Raw genomic sequence first — 16,355 nt, forward strand, 5'->3', positions numbered from 1 at the left:
GCCCAGAGCCAGGAGTAACCTAAACATCCCCCCCCCCCCAAAAAAAAAAAGAGACAGAGAGAGAAACAACTGTACACAGGGCCAGAGCAATAGTACAGAAGTGAGGGCATTCATCTTGTATGTGAAGGACCAGGTTTTGATCACCAGCTTCCCATTTGGTTCCCTGAGGCCAGCCAGGAGTGACGTCTGAGTACAGATCCAGGGGTAAGCCCTAAACACCATTAGATATGACCCCCAGACCGAAAAACAAAGTACACACATTGTTGGAGATATACCAGGTAGGTAGTGCTGAGGGATAGTGAAGGTAATAAGGAGCTGGAGACAGAATCCAGGGTCTCAAGAGAGAGAGTCCAATAGGCAGAGCACTTGCCATGGATGCAGCCTCTGAGTTTAAGTCCCAGCATCATGTATGAACTTGCAAGCACCACAAGGAATGACCCTGAGCTTAGGGCCAGGAGTAAGCACTGAGCACCAACAGATACAGCTCCAAACAAAATCAAAGTGACTACTTGAGTCACTTGAGCCATATCTCTGAACCTAGACTCAATTAAAAAAAATTAAGCATCAACATTCAATGTTATGCATTTAAGCAGAGGTGGAAATTAACAGACACACCTGAACTCTAGGCAATACCATGGTATCCTCTGGTACACTTTCTCCACATTTATAAACTCAAATGTACTAAAAGCAGGAAGTCTTTTCATATTGACTTAAGTTACCCATCTCCTAACACCACTTCTTTTTTTTTAAATTATCTTTACTTAAACACTGTGAATACAAATATAATTGTAGTTGTATGATTACAATCATGTAAAGAACACCCCGCTTCACCAGTGCAGGATTCCTATCACCAATTTCCCAGATCTACCTACTCCCCACCCCACCCACACCTGTACTCGAGACAGGCTTTCCTTTTCCCTCATTCATTCACATTGTTATGATAGTTTTCAGTGTAGTTATTTCTCTAACCGCACTTATCATTCTATGTGGTGAGCTTCATGTCATTAGCTGCACCTACATGGGAAGATGGGGGGAAGTAAGGGTTGGGACTGAGGCAGTAAAATATTAGAAATGAACTTTGGAGGGCAGTATCAAGGTCCCAATACAAGATGGATATTATGGATATATAGAATATATGCACACAATACTATCAATATGAAAACAAAGAGAAAAAATTTCCACTGACTGTCCCAATATAAACCAGTGCTAGAACAGCCTGCCCTCCTCCTAGAGCGCATTACCATTAGTGTAGGGAGAGATGGGGGAAAGCCTGTTGACCCCTATAGAGTCCACCTAGACCGGCTAACACCACTTCTTTTTTTTTTTTTTTTTTTTTTTTTTTTGTGGTTTTTTGGTCACACCCGGCAGTGCTCAGGGGCCACTCCTGGCTCCATGCTCAGAAATTGCTCCCAGCAGGCACGGGGGACCATATGGGACGCCGGGATTCGAACCGATGACCTTCTGCATGAAAGGCAAACGCCTTATCTCCATGCTATCTCTCCGGCCCCAACACCACTTCTTAAAGGGTCCTGCATCCTCACTAACATTTCTAAACCAGACATCAAGTTACAGACAGAAATGGCCAGTGTGTTTTCAGCTCTTAACTGTTGACAAAGGAAGCTCATCATTCCTGTTGGATATGTTTTGCTGCGGTGTCTATAAATATTGATGATGATCCATTAAAAACCAACTTATCTTCTGTTTACCTTTCTGACAAGCTCATAGAGTGGAAATCACCAGAGAGCCAACAATAAAGAATCCAGGGGCCAGAGAGATAGCATGGAGGGAAGGTGTTTGCCTTGCATGCAGAAGGACGGTGGTTCGAATCCCGGCATCCCATTTGGTCCCCCAAGCCTGCCAGGAGCGATTTCTGAGCATAGAGGCAGGAGTAACCCCCAAGTGTTGCTGGCTGTGACCCAAAAACCAAAAAAAAAAAAAAAAAAAAAAAAAAAAGAATCCACCGCTAATTATAATATTTTCAAGCTGATGGCCATTCATTGTTAAGACCAAATGCCACACTGCAGAGATGAAATGGAAACACTCCTGTTTGCGCACTAGGAATCGGACCCACATAAGTGTGTAATCGCACCATCAGCCCTGCTGTTTGCTCCCAACTGGCTGCCATGAAAGAACAGTTGTCTCTTCCCTGGCATGTCTCACTCTTTCTTGCTAGGACAGATTTTCATCAGTTCCTCCAAAGACAACTTCGGAGGAAGGAGCAGCAGAAAATGAGCTTAGACTACTTGCTTTGTTGTTTCCCCAAAGCTTTTTTATTTTAGCCATATTCATACCCAGGCACTGTGCGTGATCCAGCTGAAATCAGTCCCTGGCCTCGAAACTGAACCGGTTACTATGTAGAAAGAAAACTATGTATATGTAAAAAGAAATTGTACTTCTCAAGGAGGACGGAAGAAGTACTTGGGTTAAAGAAATTAAAAGCAATGCTAAGCACACAAAGAAACTACTTCACAAAAGGTGTGCACTTTACAACAGCCCAGGAGACGTCTAGACAGCATGTGCTTAGAACTCTTAAATACCAAACCAAGAGGACTTGAAAGGAACATCCCACCAAAAATGCATGATAAATTACACAGAGACTTTCTGCATATTTAGCAAAAGACTAAAAAGAAAATAAACTGCAATCCTGGGGGACATCAAGAGCAGGTTTTTTGGGGGTTGGTTTTTTTTTATTCCCCCCCCCTTCTTCAAAGGATTTCTTTTCTGAAAAGCACAAAAGAAATGAGTTTAACTAAAAAGCTCACCCATAAATAAAGAAGACAAACTAAAATCACATAATTCTGTCCTGGAGTTAGCAAGGTCTGGTGTCTGTGAGTAACCTGCCATTGAGGCAGCTGGGATCCTGCACGAGCTGATTCCTTGTTCCAAACAAAAGAAGCCAATTTAAGCATACACAAACAGGGAGAAAAGAACGGACTTACTTTTCTTCTTAAAAAGTTTAATGAAAGACTTGATCTTGGCATTAATGAAGACAACCATTTCCAAGTTGCCCGCACGGAGCTGAGAAACTCCAATCACCCACTGGCTGCAGCTTTTTCCAGACTCTAACCTTCTTCTTGTCTCCAATCCTTACACATCGGCCAGGGGCTAAATGTTTGGTGGAGGTAGAGCTGAATTGTCCGACAGTCACAAGTCACTAACAGTCCCTGAAGCTGAAAAGGACCCAGTGAAACCTAACCGGGAAGCTCGGAGGAGTCACCTGGCACAGCACGTCGAGAAAGAAAAAGCCAATCAGGCTCCAGATTTTCAGGAGCTGCCAAAAGGATCTTTGTGTTTTGGTGTGCACTCATTGAATTGCCTCTCCAGCACACCACAAGTTTCTCCTTTCCAGAGTTTGCAAAAAAAAAAAAAAAAAAACCTGGGCAGATTTTCCTCCACAGAAGCCAAGAAGAAGCCAACGTGTTCTCTGTTTTCATAGGGCCACTGGGAACCTCCAGATCTTTTTGGTGGCGCTGAGTCCTCTCAGAGCAAGTCCACATTAAGTCTTTGATTTGCCCAGCTAATCCAAGCATATGAACTGACTTAGGGAGGGGAAAAGAAGCCAGACTATTGTTTCCCAGACCACGCCCCTGCGCTCTGACTCCCACACCAAAGGAACCTTTAGACCCAATAAAACTCTCACAGGGTCTCCAGCCGGTGCTGTGAATGATGACTCAGCTATCTTGGGGAGCAAATTAGTACACCCCGTCTTCTTACCCAGGTTTTTATTGTCCCAGTGATTGATAATCAGCACTGTAACAGCAGCAAAACACACTGACCAGAGTGCATCAAAGTTGCCTCAACACTGTCTTTCTCACTCTCTCTTTCTCTCGAAGTACAACTTCTTTACTTCACAAGCTAAATGAGATAAATCATCATTGAAATGTGCATTTTTAATTTAATGGTCATCTGTATCCCCAGTTAAAAAATTTCTTACCCACCCCTCCCCAGTAATTTCAAACGAACATTATTTGGATTTGCTTTTTAATGGCTATAGGTATTGTATTCCGGTTTTCCTCATCACCCATCACCCATTTTCAATTAGCCACAGAGAACTGGGAAAACACAAACAGAAACATTAGCAGCACATGTGGCCCGCCTGGCCCCTCGTGAGATCCTGAGATGTGAACTTGCCTATTTTCATGCTGGGTTGTGTACTGGGGTTCTCTCTAGAGCAGTACCTGATGCTCATTTCTCCTTCTCACTTCCCCTCCTCCTCTTCTCCCACTCCCTCTCCTTCCTAGTAGCTCGAAATTACCCCCTCCCTTTTTTTACTTAAAAAATAAAGAAGTATTAGAATGGGGGGTAGGGGAGAGGAATATACAGACGAGAAAATTATCCTCCTGGATAAAAGAACGGGAAAAATAAAACAGCAGGAAGGGAGCTTGAGAAATTCTAAGAGGCAAAAGAAAAGAATGTTGCACACCTCTAGCCCCCAATCCTCCACAGCCAGTTTCTGAAAGCAACTAGACAGCCTTTTATTTCATAGCTTTGGGCCACACTTGTAAATGAATGGAAAAAATGTCATAATCCGCTAATTCAAAACATTTAGACTCTAACAAAAGCTCTTAGTCAAAGAATAAAATATATATGGGGGGTTTCCCTCTGGGTAAATCACACTGGAATGACTCCTCCCCCAATCTCCCCCAGTCCCTTCTTATTTTTTGAACAACAAAAACAAAACAAATAACAACAATAAGTGTGTGGTCCCCAGAGCCCTCAGCAGTGATCCCTGAGTGGAAAGTCAGATTGTAAGCCTGAGCATGGTGAGACATGGCTCCCACCCCCCACAAAATATTGCATATATTATCAAATACTAGACATAGTATCTATAACAGATTTCCCATTTGTGTTCTTTCATCCTAGATATAGTTTTTTTCTTAAGTAATTACAAGGACAGATGGCAAATAAGAACCAAGACTGTAAATTAAATTTAATATAGCTTAAATATGAGGTAGCAAATAATCTTATATCTGTAGTACTGAAGTTCCCCTTCAACAAGAAACTTTTAAGCACGAATGTCCTTGGTCAAGAGCCACCTCCCAACTGCAAGGCTTCAAACACAGACAGTAGAGTTTTGCGCTGAAACACTGCAGCTCTCCACTCACAAGACACAGGGGTTAACCTACACACTTGCCACTGTCAAAGTCATATAGCTTTTCCAAGCACATCGCAAAAGCAACCAAGTGTTGATCTATTCATTCATTCCAAGAGCCACTCATTTGAACACACTAGGGAGACCCCTGCCTGCATGGATTCATATTACTTGATCATCAGCTACAATTACATGGTAGTCGGTGGTAAGCAAACTGGATAAAAGAAAATACAGAGTAGATTAAGGAGTTTATGGGCTGGGGGAGAGGGGAGGGAAGAGGTAAGAGACTCAGCATAGACCTAACTGAAAAGGTGAGAGGTGAACATTTGAGTCAAAATGAGATTCCACAGGCCGGAGAGATAGCACTGCAGTAGGGCGTCTGTCTTGTATGCAGCTGGTCCAGGACTGACAGTGGTTCGAATCTCAGCATCCAAAATGGTCCCCTGTGCCTGCCAGGAGAGATTTCTGAACACAGAGCCAGGAGTAACCCCTGAGTGCCGCTGGGTGTGACCCAAAATCAAAAAAAAATAAATAAATAAGAATGAGATTCTTCATGAAGATGATGCTTTTCAGCAATGGAAACATCAACTCAGTGAAAGTCACACAGGCCTCATGAATCATTTTCTTCGTTACTCAATACCATTCATATTGAGCGATTAAAGACCATGGCAAAAAGATCGCGTTAGTTTGGTCAGCCTGTGGGCAGAACAGAGTACTCAGGACCCCAACATTCGAGGGACCTACATCCTCCAGGTCATGCTCTATCTGCTTCACTGCACCCTTGGATTAGATCATTGTTTATTTTCTTTTTTTAACCCCAAGCCCACCCCACCTTGCTGTTCTGAGCCTTTTAATTATCTATCAAACCTTGACTTACAATGGGACATGAAAATATCACATTTCAAAATTCTTACTCATGAGACCAGAGAGATAGTATAGGGATAGGGCGACTTGTGTTGCATGTGACTGACTGGGGTTCGATCTCCGGGATCTCATATGGCCCTCTGAGCACTGCCAGGAGTAAATCCTGAGTGCAATCAGAAGCAACCCCCAGGAGTATCCTAGCACTGCCTAAATAGCCTGTGTATCTTCAGCACTGCAGGGCACAAGCATTATCACAGCCCTCTGTGTTGAAACAATGGTCCAGTTGGCTGAGAACTTGTGGGTCACCTGACTCTCTGGAGCAGTGCTTAGGAGTCTCCCCATCCCTCCCAGCCCCCCAACCCCAACAAATGCTGATTGGAGACATGGCGGGTTATACTGGTCAGAATCATGAAAGCCTCATAATGTGATTTCCACTGAATGTGGATACTTCCTCACTGTATCAAACACTATGAATCAAACCAGATGCAGAAACAGGCTATGTCTGCTTTATCCACAAGGCAGTAGCAACTTCATGCATAGCTCTTTGAGCCTTCACTGGCTATCAACAAATTCTATTTTTTAAAATAAATTCTTTAATTGAGTCACTGTGAGATACAAGATTACAAAGCTGTTCATGATTGAGCTTCAGTCATACAATGTACAACACCATTCACCAGTGCACATCTCCAGTCAGTAATGTCTCCAGTTTCCTTCCTATCTTCCTCCTTATCATCCCTCTGTGGCAGATATTTTTCTTCAATTTCTCTCTCTTTTTTTCACTTTCTGCCTTTTATTCTTTTAGACACTGTGATTTGTAATACTATTACTGACAGGTATCATACCTACCATTTTATCTCCTTTTAGCACCCAGTTTCTGTCCAAAGAGACCATTTCCAACTATCACTATTATAGTGGTCCCTTCTCTACCCTAGGCTGCACTCTCCCAAATTTTATGGCAAGCGTCCCAGGTTGGTCCTCCTGGCACTCATCTCTATTGTCTTTGGATATTAACTTACCGGATATCAACAAACTCTTAACAAACTTCCAAGAGCCTGTCCTTAAGCTCCTGCTCTATGCTAGTGACTTATTCCTCCTTGAATTATCAGTGACTTTCAGGACTAAGGTTGGAGTCAGCAAAGACAGTCTCTTTAGCCAAATCAAGTGGCCATTTAAAAACAGTGAAAAGAAAAAAAGATAAAAAAAATTCAAGAAACAGAAAAGAACATTTCATAACACGTAAAAATAATATAACACCTTAATTTTGTGTACAACTGTGATACCATAAGATGGAGTTTCTCAACTGGGGGCCAAGGGGTCCTCTGTGAAGCCCCAGGATATTCCAAAAGTTAAGCAAATGGTGGGATACACAACATCAGACACGGCAAGATAGAGGGGACATAGCTGGGAAAAGGTTGAAACCCTGCTGGAAGCACTGGAAGGGGCCATGTTCACTCTTGTCTCAGTATTGTCCACAGCTACTCCATGGCAGTCATGAAGCCTGCAGAACAGCAAAGCCCCCTCTCTGGACTAGGGGCAACAAAGGCTGGGCCCTTTCAGAGTCTTGCCTTGAAATGGTCTGCTCAGCCTTTATCTACAGTATCATTTGTGTGTCCTCTAGTTCCATCTTGCTAGTCTTGACTCAAATTTCACATGATCTCAGTGTCTTAAGTAGGTCCCATTTTAGCCAGTTGGCTCCCCTCTCTCCCAGCTGCTTCTCTCCAACTTTCTCGTTTCTCTGAGGGCTACAATTAATTCTTTAATGAACCAGATGGGCAAATTTAACTCCCAGTTAAAAAAATGAAAAAAACTGAGCATGAGAGTTAATGCAAGTCAGAGCAAAGAGGAGACTCAGAATATCTGAGCCCACTTTCATGAGCACTACTAAAATGTAAAGAGATGTCTTTGGATTCAGGACAGAAGTCATTTTGAGGGCTCCTAAAACTTCCATTACCAAGTTCTCTAAAAGCACAGTGAAATATTCCCCAGTAAAATACATTTTAACTTGCTCGAATAATCACACATTCAAAATATAGGACTGTGAAATTCTACAGTCACTTGTATCCTATAAATATGTAACATTTCTACTTAATATTTCACTCAGGTGAAACTTTATTTCTGTTTTTTGTTTGTTTGTTTGTTTGGGCCACACCTGTTTGATGCTCAGGGGCCACTCCTGGCCAAGCACCCAGAAATTGCCCCTGGCTTGGGATGCCGGGGAATCAAACCCCGGTCCCTTCCCGGCTAGCCCCTGCAAGGCAGACACCTTACCTCCAGTGCCACCTCTCTGGCCCCAATTTCTAACCAACATTTACCCACTCTCTCCTAGATTCTATAATGAGGCTACATCCAAGAATACATACAACATACCTGTAAAGAGATAAAAGAATATTCTGAAAGTAATACACATCTTTAAAAAACTGAAATTTTGCTTTCTGCATTGCCCTTTAATTCTGAGTTGAAATTAGACGCCACTCCGCACCATCCTGACTTCAATGTAGGATATACGGATTCCAGGACCTTCAATACAGAAACATGATACCAACAACAGAGACTGAAAAATATAACTGTATGGGCTACTACAGACAATGACCAGGATTGGACAAACTAGTTTGCCTGGAGCCTAGAAATGGTATTCTGTCAGGAAACTTCTCCTTGTACTTAGACCGAAAGTTTTTCCTTTTCATGACCCCCATACTTTGGTGGGCCCATGCAAACAATAATTGCCACTCTAACATTGTTTTTAAAGTGCTCTTTTAACTCTAAACCTTTAAGAAACCACTAGTAAAAATATCTGCAACTGCAAAAAAAATGGTTTACATTAGTGTTAACATATATGCTTTTAGTTACACTAGCATTCTGGGGGATAAAGGAGGGAGAAAGTGATATATGCTTGGGAACAGGGGTGAAGGGAGGACAACACTGGTGGTGATGGATATTCCCCTGATTCAATGTTAATATGTTAATAATAAATACTACTGTGAAAGATATGTAAGTCACTATGATCAAAAAATTGTGTTTTATTCAGAAATGTTCTTTGACTTACATGTTTATTATATTATATTAATTATATGTTATGCTATGTTATATTATGTTACTATATTATGTTATGTCAGTTTACCTCAATATGTTAATCAATTTTGTCTCTTGAATAAATTCTTACAATAAAAAACCCTGAAATTTTGGGCTGGAACAAGAGTACAGTGAGTAGGGCATTTGCCTTGCATGCAACTGACCCAGGTTCGAACCCCAGCATCCCATACAGTGCCCTGAGCCTGCCAGGAGTTAATTTCTGGATGCAGAGCCAGGAATAACTCCTGAGTACCACTGGGTGTAGTCCAAGAATAAAAACAACACAAAAGCAAAAAACAAACTTTTTTTAAAAAGCTTGGAACCTAACCGTATATTAATACTCGCTTATTCAGAACTATTTGTGTTAGACATCTGATGACTGTTCACTGGCCTTGGGAAGGTCAGAGTGCAGAGGGGGTGACACCCCCAAAAATAATAAAATGGGCCCGGAGGGATAGCACAGCAGTGTTTGACTTGCAAGCAGCCGATCCAGGACCAAAGGTGATTGGTTCAAATCCCGGTGTCCCATATGGTCCCCCGTGCCTGCCAGGAGCTATTTCTGAGCAGACATCCAGGAGGAACCCCTGAGCAATGCCGGGTGTGGCCCAAAAACCAAAATAAAATAAAATAAAATAAAAATAAAATGGTGAAGAGTGCAAAATAAGACCATGTGGTGAACAGGAATCATGACAAAGAGTAAGAACCACATCTGTCAGACAAATGGCTGTGAAGAGAGGGAAGGAGGCACCGTTAAGGGAGCAAGTCAGTGGACATGGGAAGCAGCTCTGGGAATGCTGGGAGGGATGGTGGCAGGGAGGTGGAGAGGAGAAACAGGCGGCCCTGGAGGGTATCTGATCTGGCTGCAGTCATGGAGAGATAAGGAGATCACAGAGGAAGTTTAAGAGGAAAGCCTGCCTGACCAATGCGATCAGTGCATCTGAAAGAGCTCAATGGTGTAAGAAGATAGCTTGGCCTACAGACTGGGAGAGAAGCTGGAGAAAAAACCAACCAGGCTGAAGGCCAAAGCAGAATCAGTGCTCATTTAGGATATTCTCTCCTTGGTTTTGCACTGGTTTACATGTTTCTGAAATCATCTATCCCTTAATTATAATGTGCAATTACATTTAGTGTGCAATTCCACACATGCTGTTGTCTCTAGTATAGCCAAACATGTACATATTTTTAATGAGAGGTAACATTACATTCTTAAACCTAAACATACATAGGTGCTTTTCACAATGCTTCTGTTTCCCCTCTAACCCATCTTCCTTTCTCCATCTCCCTTTACACACTTTGCTCCAGTTCAATAAATGCAGTGACAACATCAAAATATTTTAAGTCAAAAACTTTCATAAATATGGTTAGCCAGTGTTAACAATTGGGTAGCGTACTGTTTTGGTTTGGGGTTTGGGGCCATACTCAGTGGTGCTCAGGAATCACTTAGGGGCAACTAAGAGGAACATATGTGGTGCGGGGAACTAAACCTAGATTCACCACATGCAAGGTAAGTGCCTTACCAGCTGGACTAACTTTCCAGTCCCAGTGTTCATCACTTAAAATATTGTACAGAAGAATGATATACAGAAATAAGATATGATTGGCATAAAACATTTCAAATAAAATTAAAATCTCAGATCAAGTGATAATAAGGTACATTTTGAGTGGTTCTTCTAAATTAGAATGGAAAGAAGACAAAGAAAATCTGATAGATATTATAAGTTCTGTTCAGATTGTTTTCTTTTGGGGGACAGACCTAACTGTATTCAGAGGATAACAAGTTGGTGCCACAGATCAAACCTGGGTTGTCCTCATGTTACTCGCTATGCCATCTCTTAGGCCCAGTATTATTCCTCAATGATCCTTTGAAGCACTTCTCAAAAGAATTAAAACTGTAGCAATTTTCTATTCCCATCCTTTGCTGTTAATGATCATTGGCATATATTTAGGCTTTTCTGTTTTGTTGCTGTTGTTTCTTTGTGCTTTTTTGTTTGTTTTGTTTTGCTTTATAGCCAATGGGGCTATAAAGCTAGGGCTTACTCTTAGCTCTACACTCAGGGATCACTCATGGTGAAGCTCAGTGGACCACACAGGGTCCTAGGAATAGAACTTGAGTTGGCTATGTGCAAGGGAAGTGCCTTATCCACTGTACACTCTCTGCAGCTCATTTTTTGGCTATATTTAAAAATTCAAGCTAGACCAGGTTGGAGTGATAGTACAGCAGGTAGGATGCTTGCTTTGTATGCAACTGACCAAGTTTAATCTCTGTAATCTTATATGGTCTTCTGGGGCCTGTCAGAAGTAGTTCTGGTACCCCCGAGTACTGCTGGGTGTGGCTCCAAAAAATCAACAAACAAAACAAACAAACAAAAATAGTGTCCTCTAAAATAGAAGGCCATACATGACTTATTTAACTTAGATACTGTGTTCACAGAAAGGTATTTTCATATCTTTATGAGGACATAAAATATTCTTTTTATATATGGTAAAATATTTGAAATTCAGATCTTAAATTCACAAACATACCCAAAGATTTTTAGGTTTTTCAGACTTATAGCATTTGGGAAATATCACGAAAGAAAAAAATTCATTATGAGCCCCAACACCAATCAGACAAAATGCAAAACTTCAGAGGATAATTTTTAAGCTAAACATATATGATAATATAAAACATATTTATCTATTATTATACAATAACAACCTAAAATGCATATAAGAATATACATAATATAGAAAAATAGTCATAGAGAATATACCTATACTAAAATTAAATTGTTTATCTAAATACATTCAATTGAATGCTGTTGAATCTGATAACCCTTTCAGTACAAATTTTATAAATCTGAAAGACTCTTAGGATCAAGTTTGAAAATGGAATCACTAGCCCAAAAGGATAAAAAGTGCTTTTCTGCATGATTGTGGTATTTTAAAAAAACATATAGTAAAATGTATTAGTCTAATTGTAATATATGATAGTAAGTCTTTGAGAGACCAGAAATACAGATCAGCAGGTTGAAAATATGTTTTACATGGTCCAGGTACAGTCCCTGGTATCAAATGGTACCTAGTGCATCTCTAGATATGGTCCCTGACCACCACCAGGTGTGATCCCAAACTGCCCAAAATATGTATGCAATAATAACAAGAAAAATCTGCTCTTCATTGATTTTTCTGACAGTGTTGAAGTCATACCAGAAGAGGTGCTAAGGACCAAGTGCACATAGATTGATGGGACAATGGGTGCAATCAACGGCCAAGCATGAACTTTACCTATGGAAAGTTCAAGCCAAACATTTTTGACAACTGCAATTTCCTCGGTTTGTAGGAAACACAAAAAGCTAGAGACTTTCTCTGGCTTTGAAAACTTTCTCTGATTGAAAACAATCAAACTAAATGGTGATCTGGTCTCGCCAATAAAATAAATAGTGAGATGAAATAAACAATGACGATGATGATGACGAATGACAGAGGACATGTCAGCTTCATGCGTTGCTGGGTAGGATACTAGTTTTAGGTAATCCAGTTTTAAAACCCTTTTCTAAATAAATGGGTACCATCTTATTTTGCACTTATTTATATTGGTTTTGGGGTCACATCCAGGGGTGCTCACAGTTTACCTTTGCTCTGTGCTCAGGGATCACTTCTAAAAGGGATTACAGGTGCTGCCAGAAACTATAATAGGTTGCCATCTGCAAGTTTGGTGCTTTAAGCCCTGTACTTTCTCTTTGGCCCTTATTCTTGTACAGTTACTTGATTAGGTTAAATTTACACATTAATATTGTAGATCCATTTTCCCAAAATGAAAACATGTAAAATGAGAGCTGCTTATTAAGTATGTCTTTTGTACGGCTAGAGAAATAGTACAGTGGGTAGGGTGCTCCTTGCATGCAGTCAGACAGCCCAGGTTCAATCCCTGGTACCATATATGGTCCTTTGAATATTACTAGGAATATTTCTTTTTTTTTTCAGGAAGCATTAACTTTATTCATGCCCTACTCACCACATGTGTGTGGCCTATCTCATAACCTTTTAAGCATTCAGCCATTCTAGGCTACCCTGCATCTTAACCCTTTCAGCCATCTTCACTTTGGCCTCCATCCTGGTCCAAGACCAAAAGAGGCAACGATCCAAAAGCCAGAGAGCGCAGCAGGGCAAAGAGACCGGAATATTTCTTAAGTGCAGAACCAGGAGTAGCCCCTTAGCATGCCTCCCCCATCAAATAAAATAGGGTGGGTATTTTTGTTGTTTATTTTTGCTTTTGTAGTGATGTTTTGGGCCATAACCTGTGATAACCAGGGCCCATTCCTGGCTCTATGGTTTGGAATAATCTCTGACCATGTTCAGGACCATATGCAGTGTTGGGGTCTCAAATCAGGTCTGCATATGGTAGACAAATTCTTCACCTCCTTCACTATTTCTCCTGTCCCATAGAGAATTATTTTAATTGACCCACAAATTATTTCACAGAAATCTATAAAATACCACCAATATTCATCAAAATTAATCACTGATGATGAATCATATGGCACATTGGAAATAAGATAAAAGGTAAACTCCCTCCTCATCAAAATCTGGAGGGTGGTGGTGGTAGGGTGGGGGAAGAGAAACCTTAAGAGATGATAATGTATCATATTTCTTTAGTTGATACTGGGTCAATGGTCACTGGATACAATGGTCACTTTGCCATTGACTCTGATGCTCAGAAACACCCTTTCCTCTGCATATGTTGGAGTTAAAGGCTTCTGCTGTGGAACCTAGCTAAAAATTTAATCAAAAACCTTGCTCCATCTGCCCCATTTAAAACCATTTGCTAACACCATGACTAGCACAGAGGAGCCACAATATTCCTGGTCCAAATGATGAGCACATGAAAAGGCAGACTAAAACCACTCTATTAATAAGAAAGAAAGAAAGAAAGAAAGAAAGAAAGAAAGAAAGAAAGAAAGAAAGAAAGAAAGAAAGAAAGAAAGAAAGAAAGAAAGAAAGAAAGAAAGGAGGGAGGGAGGGAGGGAGGGAGGGAGGGAGGGAGGGAGGGAGGGAGGGAGGGAGGGAGGGAGGGAGGGAGGGAAGGAGGTAGGGAGTAAGGAAGAAAGAAAGAAAGAAAGGAAAGAAAGAAAGAAACAAAGAAAGAAAGAAAGAAAGAAAGAAAGAAAGAAAGAAAGAAAGAAAGAGAGAGAGAGAGAGAGAGAGAGAGAAAGAAAGAAAGAAAGAAAGAAAGAAAGAAAGAAAGAAAGAAAGAAAGAAAGAAAGAAAGAAAGAAAGAAAGAAAGAAAGAAAGAAAGAAAGAAAGAGAGAGAGAGAAAGAAAGAAAGAAAGAAGGAAAGAGAGAGAAAGAGAGAGAAAGAAAAAGAAAGAAAGCAGGAAGGAAGGAAGGAAGGAAGGAAGGAAGGAAGGAAGGAAGGAAGGAAGGAAGGAAGGAGGAAGGAAGGAAGGAAGGAAGGAAGGAAGGAAAGACGAAAGAAAGAAAGAAAGAAAGAAAGAAAGAAAGAAAGAAAGAAAGAAAGAAAGAAAGAAAGAAAGAAAGAAAGAAAGAAAGAAAGAAAGAAAGAAAGAAAGAAAGAAAGAAAGAAAGAAAGAAAGAAAGAAAGAAAGAAAGAAAGAAAGAAAGAAAGAAAGAAAGAAAGCCCAAGCAAATGTCCAAAACACAAAGGGAGCCTGCGGCCATCCCTCAGGGATCAGCCCTGTCTGCAGGCTTGAAGGACGCAGTGGTTTGTTGGCTAAATGCAGGGCAGGGCTCTGCCCCATCCTGTCTTCAGATGCTGGATGTGACCAGTTGGGTCACTGGCACAGGGAAGAGCTTTGTGAAGGAAACTGGCCCTAGAGCTACAAATAACATGAGCAGGATATAGCAAGGGCAGGCTGGAAAAGGGACATATCATAGACTCCCTAGGTAGCAAGCAAGACTTTGAAAGGGCAGTGAGCCAGCTCAAAATCCATTCTCGTCATTCTCAGCCTCTCCATCCCTCCAGTCCACATGACTACAGGGCTTTGTTGGCAACTGTCCTCTGGCTTCACTGCCAAGGGCTGATGGAACAGGGGATCAGGGGTTCCACATTCTTCCTTCTCTATGCCCTGGCACTTACTGTTCTTCTTCTGTCCTGGGTGCTTGATTTTTGACTCACCCACCGGCACACCTCAATTTATTTGTTCAAGTTAGACTTCAAATGTTAACCCCCTTCTTAGAGAACATTTCCAGACAGAATGTAATAAGCTAAAGAACTTTAATACCACTTTCTCTCAAGCATATGTGCTATTTTATTTGAAGGGTAACTTCTCAACATCAAACTACCGAATTTTCCAGCGTATAAGACGACTTTTGAAACAAACAAAAAAAAGTCAACCAAAAATCGGGGGTGGTGTTTCAATATGCCGCTAAACGAAACTTGTCTGAATATTGCCACAAAATGAATTTTTCTTTTTTTTTTTTTTTTTTTGGTTTTTGGGCCACACCCGTTTGACGCTCAGGGGTTACTCCTGGCTATGTGCTCAGAAATCGCCCCTGGCTTGGGGGGGACCATATGGGACGCCGGGGGATCGAACCGCGGTCCGTTCCTTGGCTAGCGCTTGCAAGGCAGACACCTTACCTCCAGCGCCACCTACCCGGCCCACAAAATGAATTTTTCAACTTGATCCTACACCTATCACTGCAAGGCCGCTCAGACCGCCTCTCTAACTCAGCCAATCCAAGTAGGCTTTTGATGCATGCAAATTAGACAATGTTCTGTACCGAATCTACACTGTCAAAAGTCTGCTCAGATGGCCAGAGTCAGAGAGGAAGTCTATGACAGTAGAACCTCTGAACCTTTGCTTGTTGTGATTGGCTCACTGTGGTACATACAGTTGCAGCACAGGAACGTTCTGTCTGATACAGCAAATATAGGCCTAAGCCTATGTTTTAACTGCAAAATTAGGGGGTTGTCTTATACGCCCAGTTGTCTTATCCGCCGGCAAATACAGTATGTCCATCCTGCAGAGAGAGTGAGTAACTTCAGAACTTTAGGAACGCTTCATGCCTGAACCAATGAATTCTTCACGAAATGTACAGCTCTGATCATCATCTAATTCACTTAATTCAGTCTGTATTTGGTAATAAGAGTTCATTTCAGAAGATAAATAATATATATGAACACAAATAATAATATAAATAAGTATATATAAATAAATAATATATATGAACACAAAATTACAAAACAGCTACGAAACAGTCAAATTAACTCAAGTTAATTGACTTGAGTTCCTAAATTCGACGTTCAAAATTTATTTTCTGGATAGACATGGAGAATATAGTACAACTTAGTGATAAAGATAATTTTCAATCACTTGGAAATTAAGA

At 41.1% G+C, this 16,355-nt stretch overlaps 2 protein-coding genes across 2 annotated transcripts in view; both read right to left on the reverse strand.

The window, feature by feature from the left end:
* NHSL1 (NHS like 1) overlaps positions 1 to 3,116 on the reverse strand; it is an 80,836-nt gene extending 77,720 nt beyond the window's left edge. The window contains exon 1 of the mRNA XM_049787999.1: positions 2,940 to 3,116. Coding sequence (XP_049643956.1) covers positions 2,940 to 2,997 — 58 coding nt within the window. The 5' untranslated portion in view covers positions 2,998 to 3,116. The remainder of the gene's footprint in view (positions 1 to 2,939) is intronic.
* Positions 1 to 16,355, reverse strand: part of CITED2 (Cbp/p300 interacting transactivator with Glu/Asp rich carboxy-terminal domain 2) — a 1,046,546-nt gene that overhangs the window by 123,760 nt on the left and 906,431 nt on the right. The gene's annotated exons all lie outside the window — the stretch shown is intronic.

This window comes from Suncus etruscus, chromosome 15, assembly GCF_024139225.1.
Source record: "Suncus etruscus isolate mSunEtr1 chromosome 15, mSunEtr1.pri.cur, whole genome shotgun sequence".
NCBI lineage: Eukaryota > Metazoa > Chordata > Mammalia > Eulipotyphla > Soricidae > Suncus > Suncus etruscus.